This window comes from Coregonus clupeaformis, chromosome 13, assembly GCF_020615455.1.
Source record: "Coregonus clupeaformis isolate EN_2021a chromosome 13, ASM2061545v1, whole genome shotgun sequence".
NCBI classification, from domain to species: domain Eukaryota; kingdom Metazoa; phylum Chordata; class Actinopteri; order Salmoniformes; family Salmonidae; genus Coregonus; species Coregonus clupeaformis.
This window is the reverse complement of record NC_059204.1, coordinates 57,264,017-57,282,230: the sequence shown is the minus strand read 5'-3', so window position 1 is coordinate 57,282,230 and position 18,214 is coordinate 57,264,017. Positions and strand designations below refer to the sequence as shown.

Sequence of the window (18,214 nt, the reverse complement as noted above, 5' to 3'; positions counted from 1 at the left end):
TGTTTTGCTGTGCTCACTTGAATAGGAAGGTGGTGCAGCGGTCCTTCTTGTGAGCAAATTATGTCATCAAACTTTGTCATCAAAGTCTGGCATTCTCTGGATTTATGGTGCTTTCAAGAAAACTGGGAACTCAGAAAAAAACAAGGTTGAATCATGACGTCAGTGATCTTCAGGTCGGAGCTCTAGAAAGAGGCCAGAGTTCCGGACTTAGAATTCCGAGTTGGATGACCGTTCAAAACGTATTTTCCCAGTCGGAGCTCGTTTTTTTTCAGAGTTCCCAGTTATCTTGAACTCACTGAAGTCTGAAATTTCCCAGTTCCAAGTTCCCAGTTGTTTTGAAGCCATGCTGCAGAAGTCATGCTGCATTGACAGCATGGCCAATGTATTCAACCTTTTCTGGCCCATGGTGTTGTGTGTGAATGTTTATCCTTTTAAGCTTTGAAAATATACCTTTTTTTAAATCCTTAAACGCAGACTTGGACCACACACCCTCTCCACCTAATAGCAGGCAGTGGAAGCAAAATAGTGATTGCTTTGCAACGCTTGCAGTTAGCCACTGATTCTTTCCAAACCACTCATTGTTGAATTTGAAATTTCCGGCTTGTTGTGTAAAGTTTATGTCCAATGGCCGATGAGCACAGATCCGTTTTATCTATAATTTCTCTTCATATGACAAGGATTGAAAAGGATTTGCCAGTAGATTGTCAACGTGATTTATGAAGATGACTGCTTGTCTAGCTTGCTAGCTAGGATTTTGAAAGTATGATGTTGACATGATCAGTCCAATCAAAGCTACGGTAGATATAACGTGATTTATGGCATTTTATCTGTGGCCAATGACCTTGAGCCTTCTTAGATGGGCACTTCTAATGTAACTCTATGGCAGCACCCAAGGGGGCTTGAACTGTCTAGCTCTCCCTGTAGATTCTGCGGTGAAGTAGTGTCCCCATGAGTGACAGAGCACTGAGCCAATCACAGCGCAACTAGAGAACATTACCAATGCCTACGCCCTGTATTTTCTACTGCCTGCCCCACCACCACAGAAAGCACTGAGCTTGGCTGAAACACCTGCATTTTGGAGCTGCCTTACTCAAGACAGCAAGAAAGAGACCATGTTTGTATACGGCTTTATTCACTCAATATTTATTTTTTACATTGTTTGCAAACTGATATGTGACACGAATTAATGCCAAAATAACAAAATGTTTTTTTTGCTAGCCCCACCTGCCCTGAATGACGGATCGCCACTGTAAACCGTATACCCACTTTTTTTTCAGTGGGCATTGCATATACTCACTTCTTAATCCCTACTGATGAATATCAAAGTAGTGTAGTGGAGGTATACGATTTATCAATTATGTACAATAGAGAAATAATGCACAAAGTAGTCTACACAATCGCAAAGCACGTGAAATATATTCATGTGCGCCGCACACAGCCTAGTTTCAGCGGAATATCATCTGCAGGTAGCAAGAGTGGGCAGCTCTCAACTGGTTTTGGCATGGAGCAGCTCACAGAAGAATGACATCGGTAGCCGGTAGGGTAGGAAAGAGCAGCTCACAGAAGAATGACATCGGTAGCCGGTAGGGTAGGAAAGAGCAGCTCACAGAAGAATGACATCGGTAGCCGGTAGGGTAGGAAAGACGTTTGAACTTATATCCACCAGTAAATGCTAACTAAGGCAACAATGGGTATGCAAACCAGGTATTGAACAAGTTTAGTCCAAAGTCTTGGTTAGTAGGCTATTTGTGATGCAAAATCAGGGGCGTAGACATGGATGGGCCTGGGTGGACAGAGGGCCACCCACTGGGGAGCCAGGCCCTGACAGGCCCACCTATTCAGATTGATGTGGTATAAGCATTGTTGTGGACTTAGACCATCACATTCTTGTATTTTTTCTATATATAAAAAAAAAAAGTGTGGTTTGAGAGTGAAAATCTGAGGAATACAGTAGCAAGAACTTGAACGACTGTTATCCAGTTAGCATATCTCTTGCGTTCGCAAATTCACTCTGGCTAATTACTCCGATTTCAGAGCACTCTCGTCTGAGTGTGCCAGAGTGTAGAACAACTGATGAATTTACGAACGTGCAACACCCGCTGAATATGACCAGTGTGAGTAAACGTAGACAAAAAAAGTAATAGTCAGTCAAGAACGCACTAGATAACATGTAAACAGCCTAACCCACTCTGCTACAGCGAGTAAAAGGGTTAGAGTGAGGTGTTTTCTCATTTGTGTCTGGAATAGCTAGCTAGCAAGCAAGCCAACTTTAGCCAGTTAGCTTGGGTGCTTGGTTGGGACAAGCATGCATTAGCAGGCAAGCTGCAGAAGGTCAAGGAGGCTACAATTCCCCATCATTTATCAGTGAATTTTGACAGCCAACTAGCTGAAAAAGGATTAGTTGTTGATCTTGTTGTTGTTGATGTGCATAATTGAGAGAGAGAGAGCCTACCTTTTCATTGTTGTTTGATCAATAGAACTGTGAAGTTCCCAAATGTAAGAGGACTCCTGTGTTGTTTAAATATTTACAGAAATCCATTCAGGTGTATTTTGTGGCTTTTGGCAAATATGTTCTAATGATCTAAAGTCACACTGTTGCAACTGCCTGTAAACACACAGTCCAGTTCAAAGTGATTAATGGCAGGCCCGTGTGGTAAATTGCTTGTTTATATAAAGGCCTACTGTAGCTCTGATTGGCTATAATGCACCGGTCTGTGTAGACTCCGGTCCTGGACAAGAGAGATGTTTTTATTGTCACGCACAGAAGAGGACCCAAGAGCGCAAGTTCAAATTCAGAGTTCTTTATTCAAGGTTACAGGCGGGAAGAGGAGTCCCAGGGGTGTCAGGGGTCTTTCAGGGTCCTCCTGTGGGTACCTGTGCTCCGGGGGTCACCAAATGTCCGGGGGTGTCCAGTCCAAGTGCTTAGTGTGTGTGTTCCCCAGTGATGGAGCGGCGTATCGGGCTGAGGGTGGTGAAACGTCTGGGCACGCTCATCTGGTGGTCGGAGACCGGAGGGGCTGAAGATCGGAGAGTAGTCGAGGTCCAGAAGGCAGGTTGGGATAGACGGGGCAGTAGAACAAGGAGGCAGTCAAGAAAGGATCGGTATCACAAACAGGAGTCAGAGCGCAGACAGGCAGGTTACTGGTCCGGGTTTGAAGACGATCTGACAGGGCTTGGCTGAAAACCAGGGCTTGATATACTGGGAGAGGTAGTGGGGAAATGCAGTTCAGCTGGCAGAGTAATTAGAACAGAGTGAGGCAAGGTGAGGATGGTGAGTGGGAAATGCAGTGCAGCTGGCCAGGTAACAAGAGCAGAGCAGGGCAGGTGGAGCTAGTTAGGCTGAGTAGAGAGAGGGAGGTGAGCAGAGTGGAAGATAATTGAATGCAATTAATGTTGCTACCAGGGAGAGAGAGTGCTCATGACAGGACCCCCCTCCAAGGGACGGCCCCAGAAGTCCCAAGAACAACATCATGCCGGGAGGGTGGAGGGGAGCAGGCGGCGGGTCAGAACTCCTCCGAGCGGTCCGAGTGAATCTCCTCATCCTCAGAAGGAGCTGGAGGGTCACGGTCGGGAGACAGGACAGGCACTGAGACAGGAGCAGGGCGGGCCGGACGGCTAGGAACCCCTCTTGGACGACCCCCTACGGATTGCAGGCTGATCAGGATGTAGTCGGTGGAAGTCAGTGATAAGGGTCCGGTCCACTATCCTCCTGGCCGGGATCCAGGTCCTCTCCTCTGGACCATATCCCTCCCAATCAACGAGGTACTGGAGACCCCTACCCCTTCGCCTAGAGCGGAGCAGCCGCCGGACGGTGAAGACAGGACCGCCATCTACGAGGCGCGGAGGAGGTGGCGCCGGAGCTGCAGGGACCAGGGGACTTTCATGGACCGGCTTGACCTTGGAGACGTGGAAGGTGGGGTGGACCCGCATGGAAGCGGGCAACTGAAGTCGGACCGCCGTCGGACTGATGACTTTCTGCACAGGAAAAGGACCAATGAAGCGAGGGGCCAGCTTTCGTGATACAACCCGCAGCGGCAGATCCCGGGCAGACAGCCAGACCTTCTGACCAACCCGGTAAGTAGGTGCTGGGGTCCTCCGTCGGTTGGCACCGACGGCGTAGCTGGTTCCAGACTTCAGGAGCACAGTGCGAGCCTGGGCCCAAGTGCGGCGGCAGCGGCGGGCATACGCAAGAGCAGACGGACAGGTGGCATCCGCCTCCTGGCTGGCAAACAGTGGAGGTTGATACCCGTAGACACACTGAAAGGGGGAGAGCCCGGTGGAGGAACTGGTGAGTGAATTATGGGCATATTCCACCCAGAGCAGGTGTTGAGCCCAGGCCCGGGGGATTTTGGGAAGCCACACACCTCAGTGCCTTCTCCAGCTCCTGGTTCATGCGTTCAGTCTGGCCGTTTGACTGCGGGTGGAATCCAGACGATAGGCTGGCGGTGGCCCCAAGGAGATGACAGAACTCCTTCCAAAAGGTTGCTGAGAATTGCGGGCCCCGGTCTGACACTATATCCTGGGGTAGGCCATGGATACGAAACACATGTTCCAGGACCACCTGGGAGGTCTCTTTAGCAGAGGGTAGTTTGGGAAGGGGCACGAAGTGGGTCATCTTACTAAAGCGGTCAACAATGGTAAGGATGACTGTGTGTCCGTCAGAGGGCGGAAGGCCCGTAACAAAGTCCAGTGAAACGTGGGACCAGGGCCTCTTGGGTATGAGTAGGGGTTGCAGCAACCCAGCAGGAGGCTGGTTGGGAGTCTTGTTTCGGTTACAAGTGGGACAAGCTCGGATGAATTCTCGGACATCCCGTCTCATCCCCCGCCACCAGAACCGCTGGCGGACCAGATGAAGGGTGCGAGTGATGCCGGGATGACAGGCCAGACGGGATTCGTGCCCCCACTGAATCACAGGTGACCTGAGATTTGCTGGAACAAACAGACGGTTGGGGGCGCTGGTGCTTGGACCTGGCTGGTCCCGAAGAGCCTCCATGACCTGCTTCTCGATCTCCCAGGTGAGGGCCGCTACGACCAAGTGGCTGGGAAGAATGGGAGCTGTCATGGCGGTGGTCTCGTCCTTCTGAAACATCCGGGAAAGAGCATCAGGTTTGATGTTGCGAGATCCCGGGCGGTAGGAGAGCGTGAAATTGAAGCGCGTAAAGAACAGAGACCACCGCTGTTGACGGGAGTTCAGCCTCCTGGCTGTTTGGATATACTCCAGGTTCTTGTGGTCTGTCCACACTACGAATGGTTCCTTTGACCCCTCTAACCAGTGCCGCCATTCTTCAAGGGCGAGCTTGACAGCCAACAGCTCGCGGTTCCCAATGTCGTAGTTGCATTCGGCAGGGGTTAGCCGACGGGAGTAGAAGGCACAGGGGTGCATCTTGCCATCCTCAGCTGCTCTTTGAGAAAGCACTGCACCCACTCCCACGTCCGAAGCATCTACCTCCACCACAAACTGCCTTGCTGCATCTGGCATCTGGAGGATGGGAGCAGAAGTGAAACATGTCTTGAGGATATTGAAGGCCTTATCAGCAGCTGATGTCCATTGGTACGGTTGTTTAGTGCTGGTTAGCGCCGTGAGGGGTGCAGCCACTGTGCTATAGTTTCTGATGAATCTCCTATAAAAGTTGGCAAAGCCCAGGAACTGTTGCAACTTCTTCCGAGACTCAGGAACTGGCCAGGAAGTGACAGCCGACACCTTCGTGAGATCCATCTGAATGCTGCCCTCGGTCACCACATACCCCAGGAATGAAACGGTCTTGGCATGGAACTCGCACTTCTCTGCCTTCACGAAAAGAGAGTTCTCCAGCAGGCGGCGCAGGACCAACCGGACGTGGTGCGTGTGTTCTGACAGAGTCTTTGAGAATATTAAAATATCGTCAAGGTACACAAATACGAACGTATTTAGCATGTCCCTGAGGATATCATTCACTAGGGCTTGAAAAACTGCTGGGGCATTGGTGAGGCCGAAGGGCATGACGAGATATTCATAGTGGCCGGTTGGTGTGTTGAACGCTGTCTTCCATTCGTCTCCCTCCCTCATCCGCACCAGATGGTAGGCATTGCGAAGGTCCAGCTTAGTGAATACAGTGGCTCCCTGCAGCAGTTCGAAGGCAGACGAAAGTAAGGGCAGTGGGTAGCGATTCTTAACCGTGATGTCGTTCAGACCCCGGTAATCTATGCATGGACGAAGAGAACCGTCCTTCTTGCCGACAAAGAAGAATCCCGCTCCTGCGGGGGAAGACGACGGTCTAATTATCCCGGAGGCAAGAGAGTCATTAATGTAGTCCTCCATGGCCTTTCTTTCCGGGGCTGACAGTGAATACAGACGACCCTTGGGAGGTGCTGTGCCAGGCAGGAGATCAATCGCGCAGTCATAGGGTCTGTGTGGGGGGTAGAGATGTCGCCTTGGATTTGTTGAACACCTCTTTCAGGCTGTGGTAACAGGCCGGAACATTGGATATGTCGGAGGTAGCGCTAGATCCTTCCCGGTGAACGGGCAGGGTGGCCCCCCTTAAACAGGTCTGGTGACAACTCCTTCCCCACTCACGGACTGTTCCTGTCTCCCAGTCGATGTGGGGGTTGTGCTGACGGAGCCACGGGTATCCAAGAATGAGTGGTTGGCCAGGTGAGTGTAGGAGGTGAAACTGGATGGACTCCTGGTGGTTTCCTGACAGCAGGATTGTCACAGGGGCGGAGATATGAGTGACAGTGCCAAGATGATGCCCATCCAGGGCTCGTGCAGGAATGGGTTGTGTCAGTTGATGATGGTTCACGCCCAGTTGCTGTGCAAGCTCAGGGTCCATGATGTTTGCTTCGGCTCCCGGAATCCACAAGGGCGGCCAATGTATGAGTCTTGTCAGAAAGCTGAAGGCGGAGATGAAGCAGGGTCTTTCGGATGGAGGGAGACTGAAGGCTTGTTGAGCTCACCCGGATCTCCCCTACACCTGGTGAGCTGCGGCTTTTGCCGGACAAGTAGCGACACGGTGATTCTCGCCACCACAGTAGAGGCAAAGGTTGGAGCTTAGACGGCGCCGACGCTCCTCGGGAGTCAGAGAGGCACGGCCAATCTCCATGGGCTCAGGCTGATTGAGTTGGCTATGGGACTTGACAGGCAGGGGCTGGACAGAAGCGGTATCGACCCGAGTACGGATGGCAGGTTGACTGAGACGGCCCTTCTCCCTCCTCCGGGTCTGTATACGGCGGTCAATGCGAACGGCAAGGTCAATGGCGGCATCAAGCGTTGAGGGCGGGTCATGGGAAACAAGCTCGTCCTTGATATAGTCCGCCAGGCTATGGAGGAAGGCTTGCACCAGTGCCTCTGGGTTAAACGAGCTTTGACTGGCCAGGGTACGAAAGTCAATGGAGAAGTCTGCCACTGTCCGATTGCCCTGACGGATGGTGAGCAGAGCTTGTGACGCTTCGGCTGTTGGCGAGCCTAGGTCAAAGACCTTTAACATCTCCTCCTCAAAGGCACTGAAGGAGGCACAGGCTGGGGTTTGCCGGTCGAATTCCGCCGTTCCCCACAACCGAGCTCGACCGGTGAGATGTGTGATGACATACCCCACCTTGGCTCCCTCTGTTGAGAAAGTCCTGGGCTGTAGTGCAAACTGGATTCGGCAGCTGCTCAAGAATGGTCTTACTTGCTTCTGGTTGCCATCAAACGTTCCGGGTTCCCAATCCTTGGTTCAGGAGCGTGGGGATCTGGTGGCAGCACTGCCGGGCCTGCAGCATTGGGACCTCCAGCGGAGGGATGAAGGAGTATCGGTGGTACAGGAACAAAAGGACCAGGGGGGTGCAGGTGGAGTAGCCGGGCTTGAGAGTAGTTGCAGGGCTTGGGCTAGCTGTTGTTGCTGCAGTTGGAACTGTTGTTGCTGCTGGTTGAATAGCTGGAGAAGGGAAGCGATGTCGCCAGCCATCCGATTTATGTCTCCCTCAGAGCGTTCCAGTCGCTGTAGGGCAGTCCTCTCTGGCTCTTCCTCCATCGTGGTCAGGGAGTGCGCTGGGTCCATGATGGTCAGATCGTTCTGTCCCGCACAGAAGAGGACCCAAGAGCGCAAGTTCAAATTCAGAGTTCTTTATTCAAGGTTACAGGCGGGAAGAGGAGTCCCAGGGGTGTCAGGGGTCTTTCAGGGTCCTCCTGTGGGTACCTGTGCTCCGGGGGTCACCAAATGTCCGGGGGTGTCCAGTCCAAGTGCTTAGTGTGTGTGTTCCCCAGTGATGGAGCGGCGTATCGGGCTGAGGGTGGTGAAACGTCTGGGCACGCTCATCTGGTGGTCGGAGACCGGAGGGGCTGAAGATCGGAGAGTAGTCGAGGTCCAGAAGGCAGGTTGGGATAGACGGGGCAGTAGAACAAGGAGGCAGTCAAGAAAGGATCGGTATCACAAACAGGAGTCAGAGCGCAGACAGGCAGGTTACTGGTCCGGGTTTGAAGACGATCTGACAGGGCTTGGCTGAAAACCAGGGCTTGATATACTGGGAGAGGTAGTGGGGAAATGCAGTTCAGCTGGCAGAGTAATTAGAACAGAGTGAGGCAAGGTGAGGATGGTGAGTGGGAAATGCAGTGCAGCTGGCCAGGTAACAAGAGCAGAGCAGGGCAGGTGGAGCTAGTTAGGCTGAGTAGAGAGAGGGAGGTGAGCAGAGTGGAAGATAATTGAATGCAATTAATGTTGCTACCAGGGAGAGAGAGTGCTCATGACATTTATTAGGTTTTATTTACTGCAGTGTCTATTAATTGTCCAAACGCATGGCCGCTTTCCCACTTTATATTGCTATAGTATTTTCACAAATGCCTTAGTATACATAATTCCCAAACATTCTAAGAATTTATGAAAATGTGAAAATGACCATATCTAAGTGGTCGCTTGTCAGAAAATTTTTAGAAAAGTGTCCAATTCTTCCTGGGGGTGTATATGAACATATTTTAATAAGATTTCATGTTGCTAAAATGCTGTCAGTTCCACTTTAAATGCAACAATGTTTCACACACATAAGTTATTTTCAAAGAGATGGCTAACAACAGCAAGCGCGCTGCAATAAAAAAGACAGTTCTACTCACCAGACGATGATCATTTGAAACTTAATTTCTTGTTGAAAGTTATTCTTGAAAAGGGAGAAGCTAACTAATTAGCAACAATATCCTCTTTGATAACACCTGCAGCCGCTGCAAACTAGCCAGCAACTAAAGCTAGCTACCTAGACCATGGGAAAACTACTGCTCGCTATTGTGCAGTGACCTGTTGGCCTTCAAGAAGGCAGAAGTTTCCATAGGTTTTTGTAAGGGTCCCACCCATTAAGTCAAAATGTGATTGGTTGATTCCACTGTCACTCCAACATTTGGCCCTACTACAGTTGAATGGCAGATGCCTTTATCTAGCTTCTGATGTAATAGCCAATGGCTGACTTAGCTAGCTAGATTTATCTCCCCAGAGACCAGCAAAGAAAAATCTTGATTCGATCTTTTTTTCTCTTCAGTGTTAACCCTTTCCTTTCCAACAAAAACAGAAGTATATATAATAGTAATAGTATAATCATCATTATTATATTATTATAATCATTATTTTATAAATCCTTAGCCCTTCTCTGATTGGGTTAGTAATAATTTGTAGAGTGGCTCTATTTCCCCTCAGCATGCATTTTTTCACTATTTTGAATGTCTAAAGAATCCATATGTTGTTCTGAAATATGAACACAGAAATACTGGACATTTTGAACTCTTATTATGGTGGTGATTTAACAAAATTGCAATCATCGTCTTTAATTGGACTCACATTCTTCTGGCCTCTGTTTTAACTCGACCCCTTGTCCCCCTCCCGGTCTCGGTCTTGACTCGGTCTCACCCCCCCCCCTCCGGTCTTGGTCTTGACTTGGACTTGATTTGCTCTTTTCTTGGTCTTGAATCAGTCTCGCTTTAGGTGGTCTGGAACACAACACTGGTCTGGAGACATATGTTATTGTAACATGTTTTGGTTGTTTTGAAGTTGGACAAGATGGGTGTGTTATGAAAGTAATTCAATTTATGAATCTGATCAAGCTGAAGCAAATATATATGGATTTACTAACTTTGGACTTGGTCTTAAGTCTAGTCACAGGATTGGAGCCCTGACCATCACCACACATGGTTCATCATTGAGCCTCTGGCTTTATCAGCAATCACAGGCTGAGAAGGACCTTCATTGGGAAACAATCAGCTTCCTCAACAGACACAAGATGCCTTGTGATAATAAGGACACTCACAACAATGCATGGCTGAAATGACCAAGCTCCCTGAGAGGATAAGTAAGTGTATTACTTTAAAACATGAAATTATATTAAAAACAACTGAGTGCATGATGCATGTGGAATCAGTTGGTGCTATAGAACTTTAAGCATTCCCTCTATTCCTGGCTTTACTTGCCTCTGTTACGTGTCTCTCAAATATTATTGGAAGAAAGTATTTGGTTCACTAAAGTCAATGGGTTGGGTCTGCAGTTTGAAAGCTCACTTAGGACACTATTGTATGTGTATGCCACTCTAAAGCCAGGATAAAGATTGTAAACATGCTCCATGTTGTAAAAGAAAGCAGGTGTGTATCGAGTAAACTCTCCCATTTTTTTTTTCAGTGGTCAAAATTGCATTTTACAGAGAGAGGATTGATCCCATTAGATAAGGGGTTGTGAGTTAGGTTAGTACTATACTTCTCTACCATTTAGAATTTTGTTTGACAGAAAAAGACAACTCAATTGGGAAAAAAAGTGCAGCTTTATTTATATTTTAGGTCAACTGAATCAATTACATTTGCATTGGAATATACATAATTCATAACCTGATTATGAGTTATCGACCAGCGATAAACCAAGCTTTCACATCTTAATGAGAAAACACATGTAAACAAAGAATACATAGAAATATAAACAACTTCATCATAAGCGCAAAACTGTAAACATTTCTTTACACAGTCAAAGGAAAAGAATGAGGGAGAACAAGAGGAAAGATCTATGGCTCCGCTCTACTATCTAAAAGTGGTCATCGTTTCACAGGCCATTTGCTACCAGACCATTTTACATGGGCCCCGTTTGGGCTTTACACCTTAACATGTATAGTGGTGGATAATCCTACCACAGGAGGCTGCTGATGGGAGGACGTAGCATAATAATGGCTGGAATGGAGCATTTAAAAAAAACATTTCAGTCATTTAGCAGACGCTCTTATCCAGAGCGACTTACAGTTAGTGAGTGCATACATTTTCATACTGGCCCCCCATGGGAAACGAACCCACAACCCTGGCGTTGCAAGCGCCATGCTCTACCAACTGAGCTACAGGGGACTACAAATGGAATGGCATCAAACCATGGAAACCATGTGTTGGATGTATTAGATACCATTCCTCTGATTCTGCTCCAGCCATTACCAGGAGCCCGTCCTCCCCAATTAAGTTGCCACCAACCTCCTGTGAATCCTACATATCTGCCTCTCTGGCTTTAAAAAGTAATATGTGTCACCACTGTTAGAAGCCCACTCCAGAATTCCATGTCATGAGACCCTAGGGGAGAACAGGCGTGATTTCCACTGTGCTGTTGTGAAGCCTTCGTGCCTGCAAGGCTCAGTCCAGAAAAACATTATAAAAAGAACAAAAAATCAGAATGGTGACTCCCAGGAGGTCTTTGCTCTCATCATAGCCCTCTTGATCTGCTCATAAGACACAAACATCACAATGTTCCAGGACCCCAGTCGCAGGAAGGAGGGCACAAACCTGTGAGAGAGAGGAAAGAAGATGCTATTATAGCTGCGTAGCAGACAGGTGTTTTCAAGTCAAAGTTTATTAGTCACGTACACAGTTTAGCAGCGGGTTTCCATTCTAATCTAGGATAATGTCATTCAAAATGTTTTCTAGCAAGCCTTAATGATCAAACTCTTACCCCTTGTAGAAGGCTGTTGGCCCCTCCTTAGTCAGCATAGTGTAGGCACAGTTCATTGCACTGCCGTACTGGCCTGACGTGGAGTTCATGAATCTGGTCTTGACCACATCTACTGGTGATGCAACAATGGTGGTACAGAACCCTGCACCGAGTGCAGCCGTGAAGTGGCATGGAAGGTTATCTGGAGGAGAAATATCAAACATACATTACATTGACATTACATAGCTACATTAATATGTTATGTAATACAGTTCTAGGTCAAAACTAGACAGTAACCTTACCTGTCATTAGGTCGTACTTCAGTATGAGTTCCTTGATGATGTCGTAGGTGACCAACTCACAACAATTCACAATGGCATTGCGCGTTATATTCGGCATGCAGCCTGGAACAGAGGAACATAGATTTACAGTGGGGAAAAAAAGTATTTAGTCAGCCACCAATTGTGCAAGTTCTCCCACTTAAAAAGATGAGAGAGGCCTGTCATTTTCATCATAGGTACACGTCAACTATGACAGACAAATTGAGAATTTTTTTTCCAGATAATCACATTGTAGGATTTTTAATGAATTTATTTGCAAATTATGGTGGAAAATAAGTATTTGGTCACCTACAAACAAGCAAGATTTCTGGCTCTCACAGACCTGTAACTTCTTCTTTAAGAGGCTCCTCTGTCCTCCACTCGTTACCTGTATTAATGGCACCTGTTTGAATTTGTTATCAGTATAAAAGACACCTGTCCACAACCTCAAACAGTCACACTCCAAACTCCACTATGGTCAAGACCAAAGAGCTGTCAAAGGACACCAGAAACAAAATTGTAGACCTGCACCAGGCTGGGAAGACTGAATCTGCAATAGGTAAGCAGCTTGGTTTGAAGAAATCAACTGTGGGAGCAATTATTAGGAAATGGAAGACATACAAGACCACTGATAATCTCCCTCGATCTGGGGCTCCACGCAAGATCTCACCCCGTGGGGTCAAAATGATCACAAGAACGGTGAGCAAAAATCCCAGAACCACACGGGGGGACCTAGTGAATGATCTGCAGAGAGCTGGGACCAAAGTAACAAAGCCTACCATCAGTAACAGACTACTCCGCCAGGGACTCAAATCCTGCATTGCGAGACGTGTCCCCCTGCTTAAGCCAGTACATGTCCAGGCCCGTCTGAAGTTTGCTAGAGTGCATTTGGATGATCCAGAAGAGGATTGGGAGAATGTCATATGGTCAGATGAAACCAAAATATAACTTTTTGGTAAAAACTCAACTCATCGTGTTTGGAGGACAAAGAATGCTGAGTTGCATCCAAAGAACACCATACCTACTGTGAAGCATGGGGGTGGAAACTTCATGCTTTGGGGCTGTTTTTTCTGCAAAGGGACCAGGACGACTGATCCGTGTAAAGGAAAGAATGAATGGGGCCATGTATCGTGAGATTTTGAGTGAAAACCTCCTTCCATCAGCAAGGGCATTGAAGATGAAACGTGGCTGGGTCTTTTAGCATGACAATGATCCCAAAAACACCTCCCGGGCAACGAAGGAGTGGCTTCGTAGAAGCATTTCAAGGTCCTGGAGTGGCCTAGCCAGTCTCCAGATCTCAACTCCATAGAAAATCTTTGGAGGGAGTTGAAAGTCCGTGTTGCCCAGCGACAGCCCCAAAACATCACTGCTCTAGAGGAGATCTGCATGGAGGAATGGGCCAAAATACCAGCAACAGTGTGTGAAAACCTTGTGAAGACTTACAGAAAACGTTTGACCTGTGTCATTGCCAACAAGGGGTATATAACAAAGTATTGAGAAACTTTTGTTATTGACCAAATACTTATTTTCCACCATAATCTACAAATAAATTCATAAAAAATCCTACAATGTGATTTTCTGGAATATTTTTTCGCATTTTGTCTGTCATAGTTGACATGTACCTATGATGAAAATTACAGGCCTCTCTCATCTTTTTAAGTGGGAGAACTTGCACAATTGGTGGCTGACTAAATACTTTTTTTCCCCACTGTAAGTTAGTTTTGTTCTCAGTTGCTGTAATATTTTCAGGACAGGCATTTTTCCTTCCTGACTGTGAGATTGCTACCGACCTTTCCAAAGGCCCCGCACCCCTTCATCTCGGGCGATGGTCCGATAGGCGTCCATAGTGCCGTTGTATCTCTTCACCCCGTCAGCCAGACGTACTTGAGCCTGGAAACGCACCTTGACCACGTCTGTGGGCTGAGCAAACATCACAGCCATTGCTCCGGTGGTGCAGCCTGCCATGAGCCGAGTAACGATGCTAGCACCTGAAGAGAGGTGTGCACAGTTAGTTATGGGTCCCCAATAAATTAAGTGTATAAGATAGAGGTCAGCACAAGTGAGGTTATAAGGTTATATAGGGGTTGTAAAACGTACTGTCAGAGCCACGAGTGTAGAACTGCTTCATGGAGTCATAGAGGCCGATACGGACGGAGGCGAAGCTCATCTGCCTCTGGAGCCCTGCCACCAGCCCGTTGTAGAGGCTCCTGGCCCCCTCCGTACGCACCATGGTGGTGATGGTACCAAACACACCCCGATACCTCACAGCCTGTGCCCCATGCCCCAACTGAGCCTCCCCTTGAATCTGGAATACAAAGTAGGATTGCTGACACCTGACTGGGGGATGTTCACCACTGCTTGCGCTTTCTCTACATTTTAACTGATTTGTGCAGATCTAATGATCAATTTTAATCAAGGCCACCTAGCCTCTCATCCATCCATGCCCCTCACCTGTAGTCTGACTTTGGCCGTATCCAAGGGGAAGGTCACAAGGTCAGCGATGCAGGCTGCTGTGCCTGCACCAACAAACTTGACAGCCGTTGTTGGTGCCAGGTCTGTGGGTTTTATTCCAACCATAGCTGCGCCGGAGATGTGTTGCTTGAGTTCAAGACAACCAACTCAACAGTAGAGCAACGAGGATCAGCCTGCTGAGCAACTCTGTGGTTACCAGAGGGGCCAAGACACAGAGATAATGATTGGATACTATATCACATCATAAAGAGGTAATTTCATGAAGGACAGGTGACCACTTGCATATCAACATTCCATTCCATTGCATATGAATTTGCACATAGACTTGTATGGTTAAGATTCCTGCTGTTAGCATAGTATGTTCATCCAAACTGGCATAGTGTACTTTCATTGTAGCTATACAGAGAATGGTGCAGTAAATCACTGTCATCCCCTGGTATGCGAGACATGCTTTGATTTATTTGCTAAGGTTTTCCCATACAGTACAACTCTCAATGGGATGCAGTACCTGTCAGTGAGTGATATTGATGAGGAATATCTTCAAGTCTCTTTCACAGGTAAACTTCTTGTTTGGAGGTGTTTTCCTGATGAAATGCCTTGGTCCATAAAATCTTCCTGGAGACAGCAAAGCAGCATGCCACTACCTGTGAACATCAACAAACTTTCATCAATGATTATGATTATGACTATAATGGTGGTGGTAAGGTAAGACTTTAGCTGGCATGAACTATGATTACTTATCTACTACAACTGAAAATGCTACCACTCATTACAGTTGCTGCTAGTCCTACCATAGGTACCATTTCTCTTTATTTTACCATCAAGTAGACCTACTGGTGCTACTTCTATTTACATTGAAACCAATTTTAACTCAACAAAATGACCTAGGTGACTTGTAAAACAAATTGTCACAAAAATACCCCTGTAAGTGTAGACTATAAAAGTGAAGTGTAGGCAAAAATATTTCATGCTTTTCTTCTGTTATATATCAAGCAGTTCATCTATATATTTACCTCTTGGAATTTTGTAGAAAAAATGTAATCCAATATATGACAGCAAAAATTAAAGTTAATCCTCAATTTGTTAATCCTGTTGTTGTGCTTTGCTCCTTGCTGTTTCAGGGTACTGCACTTTTACCAAAGCGCTCCTCAATTTATAGGCTCGTCTTGCGCGCTGCAGCTCACCCATACCGTCAAATTGCGTAGTGAGTCACACATCATGCTATGTTTATCTCAAGTCAAGTGTTTATGGTAGGACAACAAGTTCAGGTCGTACGTCTTGGGCTGTTGTTTACTGTATCTGCATCTTCAAAAAAGCTGAACAGAAGTTATTACTAAACTTGTGAAGTTGTTTATTATGCACTTGGGCCATTTCAAACATGCTCTCCACAGGTTACGAAGCCGAATTTCTGTATGAGACCATGTTTTTATCGAAATTATTTCACCCATTCAGTTAATTTTTTTAAATGTCTCACTAATGTGTGCCTTTGCAAATAACACATTCGATAATAATAGGCCTACAAGATCCACATTTAGTATTCTAGAAAGAATATGCTATGAAACATCAAATGATTCAAACCATTATAGGCCTAATATTTTTTTTCAAACATAGATCTAACAGCTGTGTACTGAGCTGTTGTAATAGGCCTACACTTGATTTAAAACAGGCTATAGAATTGTTATTTATTTAGAAAAACAATAGAATCTGTGATTCCTTTTTTTAATAAGAACTGCCTGTACATTAGTTATGTTCCTAAACAGCGCATTACGAAAATAACATTGACACATAATCTGTCATCTCTTTAACACGGAACATTTATTTACATATTACCTCCTCGTATCACGTTTATATCTCAAGGGCACTCACATGGTATTGGTCAGGGATTGTATAATAGGTGAGAGTCTAGCCAATCAGGTGGAGCGGCTTGTCTGGATTCCAAAATTGCTCTTCCTTTTTTTTTTTTTTTTTTGGTCAGTGAGTGCAGAACTCTCGCTACCCGTGCCGCGTTCTCTGGCCAGTCGGAAATGTCTGAGTTTTCTAGTTCCGACCAGTGGCGACCCGTCATACAGGGCAGGTTCATTCAGGGCAGGTTTTTTGCCTGTTTTGCCTGTTATTTTGGCATTAATACGTGTCACATATCAGTTTGCAAACAATGTAAAAAGATATATATATTGAGTGAATAAAGCTGCATACAAACATGGTGTCTTTTTTGCTTTCTTGAGTAAGGCAGCTCCAAAATGCAGGTGTTTCAGCCTAGCTCAGTGCTTTCTGTGGTGGTGGGGCAGCCAGCAGAAAATACGGAGCGTAAGGGTTGGTAATGTTCTCTAGTTGCGCTGTGATTGGCTCAGTGTTCTGTCACTCATGGGGACACTACATCACTGCAAAATCTACGGGGTGAGCTCGAAAATTCAAGCCCCTTGGGTGCTGCCATTGAGTTACATTAGAAGTGCCCATCTAAGAAGGCTCAAGGTCATTGGCCACAGATAAAATTATGTCAAATCACGTTATATCTACCATAGCTTTGATTGGACTGATCATGTCAACGTCATACTTTGAAAATCTTAGCTAGCAAGCTAGACAAGCAGTCATCATCATGAATCACGTCGACAATCTACTGGCAAATCCTTTTCAATCCTTGTCATATGAAGATAAATTATAGATAAAACGTATCTGTGCTCATAGGCCATTGGACATAAACATTACACAACAAGTTGGAAATCGCAAATACAACAATGAGTGGTTTGGAAGGAATCAGTGGCAAACTGCAAGTGTTGCAAAGCAATCACTAGCCTGCTATTCAGTGGAGTGGGTGTGTGGTCCAAGTCTGGGTTTAAGGGTCTCTTTTCCAAGCTTAAAAGGATAAACATTCAACACCATGGGCCAGAAAAGGTTGAATACATTGGCCATGCTGTCAATCCAGCATGACTTCTGCCGTGTTCGAAACAACTGGAAACTCGGAACTGGGAAATCTCAGACTTCAGTGTGTTCAAGACAACTGGGATCTCTGAAAAAAACTAGCTCCGACTTGGAAAATATGTTTTGAACGGTCATCCAACTCGGAATTCCAAGTCGGGAACTTGGGCTTCTTTCTAGAGCTCCGACCTGAAGATCACTGACGTCATGATTCAACCTTGTTTTTTTCAGAGATCCCAGTTGTCTTGAAAGTACCATAAATCCAGAGAATGCCAGACTTTGATGACAACGTTTGATGACTAAATTTGCCCACAAGAAGGATCACCGCGCCACCTTCCTATTCAAGTGAGCACAGCACAACAACAGTGAGTCCAAAAATGTCTTGCATGCTGCTGCATAAATTATGTCATATTATGAGATATGTATACTGTAGCTAAGAAAGTAATACTAAGTGTATGTTGTGTAGTAAGCTGTTAGTAGGCATGTGCCTCACCCTAATAATTTGGTCCCTTTCTCCCTTATAACTTAGCCTACTGTTCTGACTTGGTGATGCACATGTAGCTTATAGCCTGTTTTAGAGAAATGTAATCATCAAATATTGTAAGAGCTTTCATTGTCTGCTTATACGCC

The 18,214-nt window shown here is 46.4% G+C and overlaps 2 protein-coding genes across 2 annotated transcripts in view; one reads left to right on the top strand and one right to left on the bottom strand.

Moving 5' to 3' along the window:
• Positions 1-18,214, top strand: part of LOC121579965 (protein phosphatase methylesterase 1) — a 73,878-nt gene that overhangs the window by 19,814 nt on the left and 35,850 nt on the right. The window lies entirely within an intron of this gene.
• Positions 11,284-16,814, bottom strand: LOC121579966 (mitochondrial uncoupling protein 2-like). Its single transcript, XM_041894993.2, has 8 exons — positions 15,685-16,814; positions 15,180-15,315; positions 14,651-14,857; positions 14,297-14,504; positions 13,990-14,187; positions 12,182-12,283; positions 11,901-12,081; positions 11,284-11,734 (listed from the first exon to the last, which is right to left on the bottom strand). The coding sequence occupies exons 3-8, from the start codon at positions 14,774-14,776 to the stop codon at positions 11,620-11,622; spliced, it is 930 nt and encodes a 309-aa protein (XP_041750927.1). The 5' UTR covers positions 14,777-14,857; positions 15,180-15,315; positions 15,685-16,814; the 3' UTR covers positions 11,284-11,619.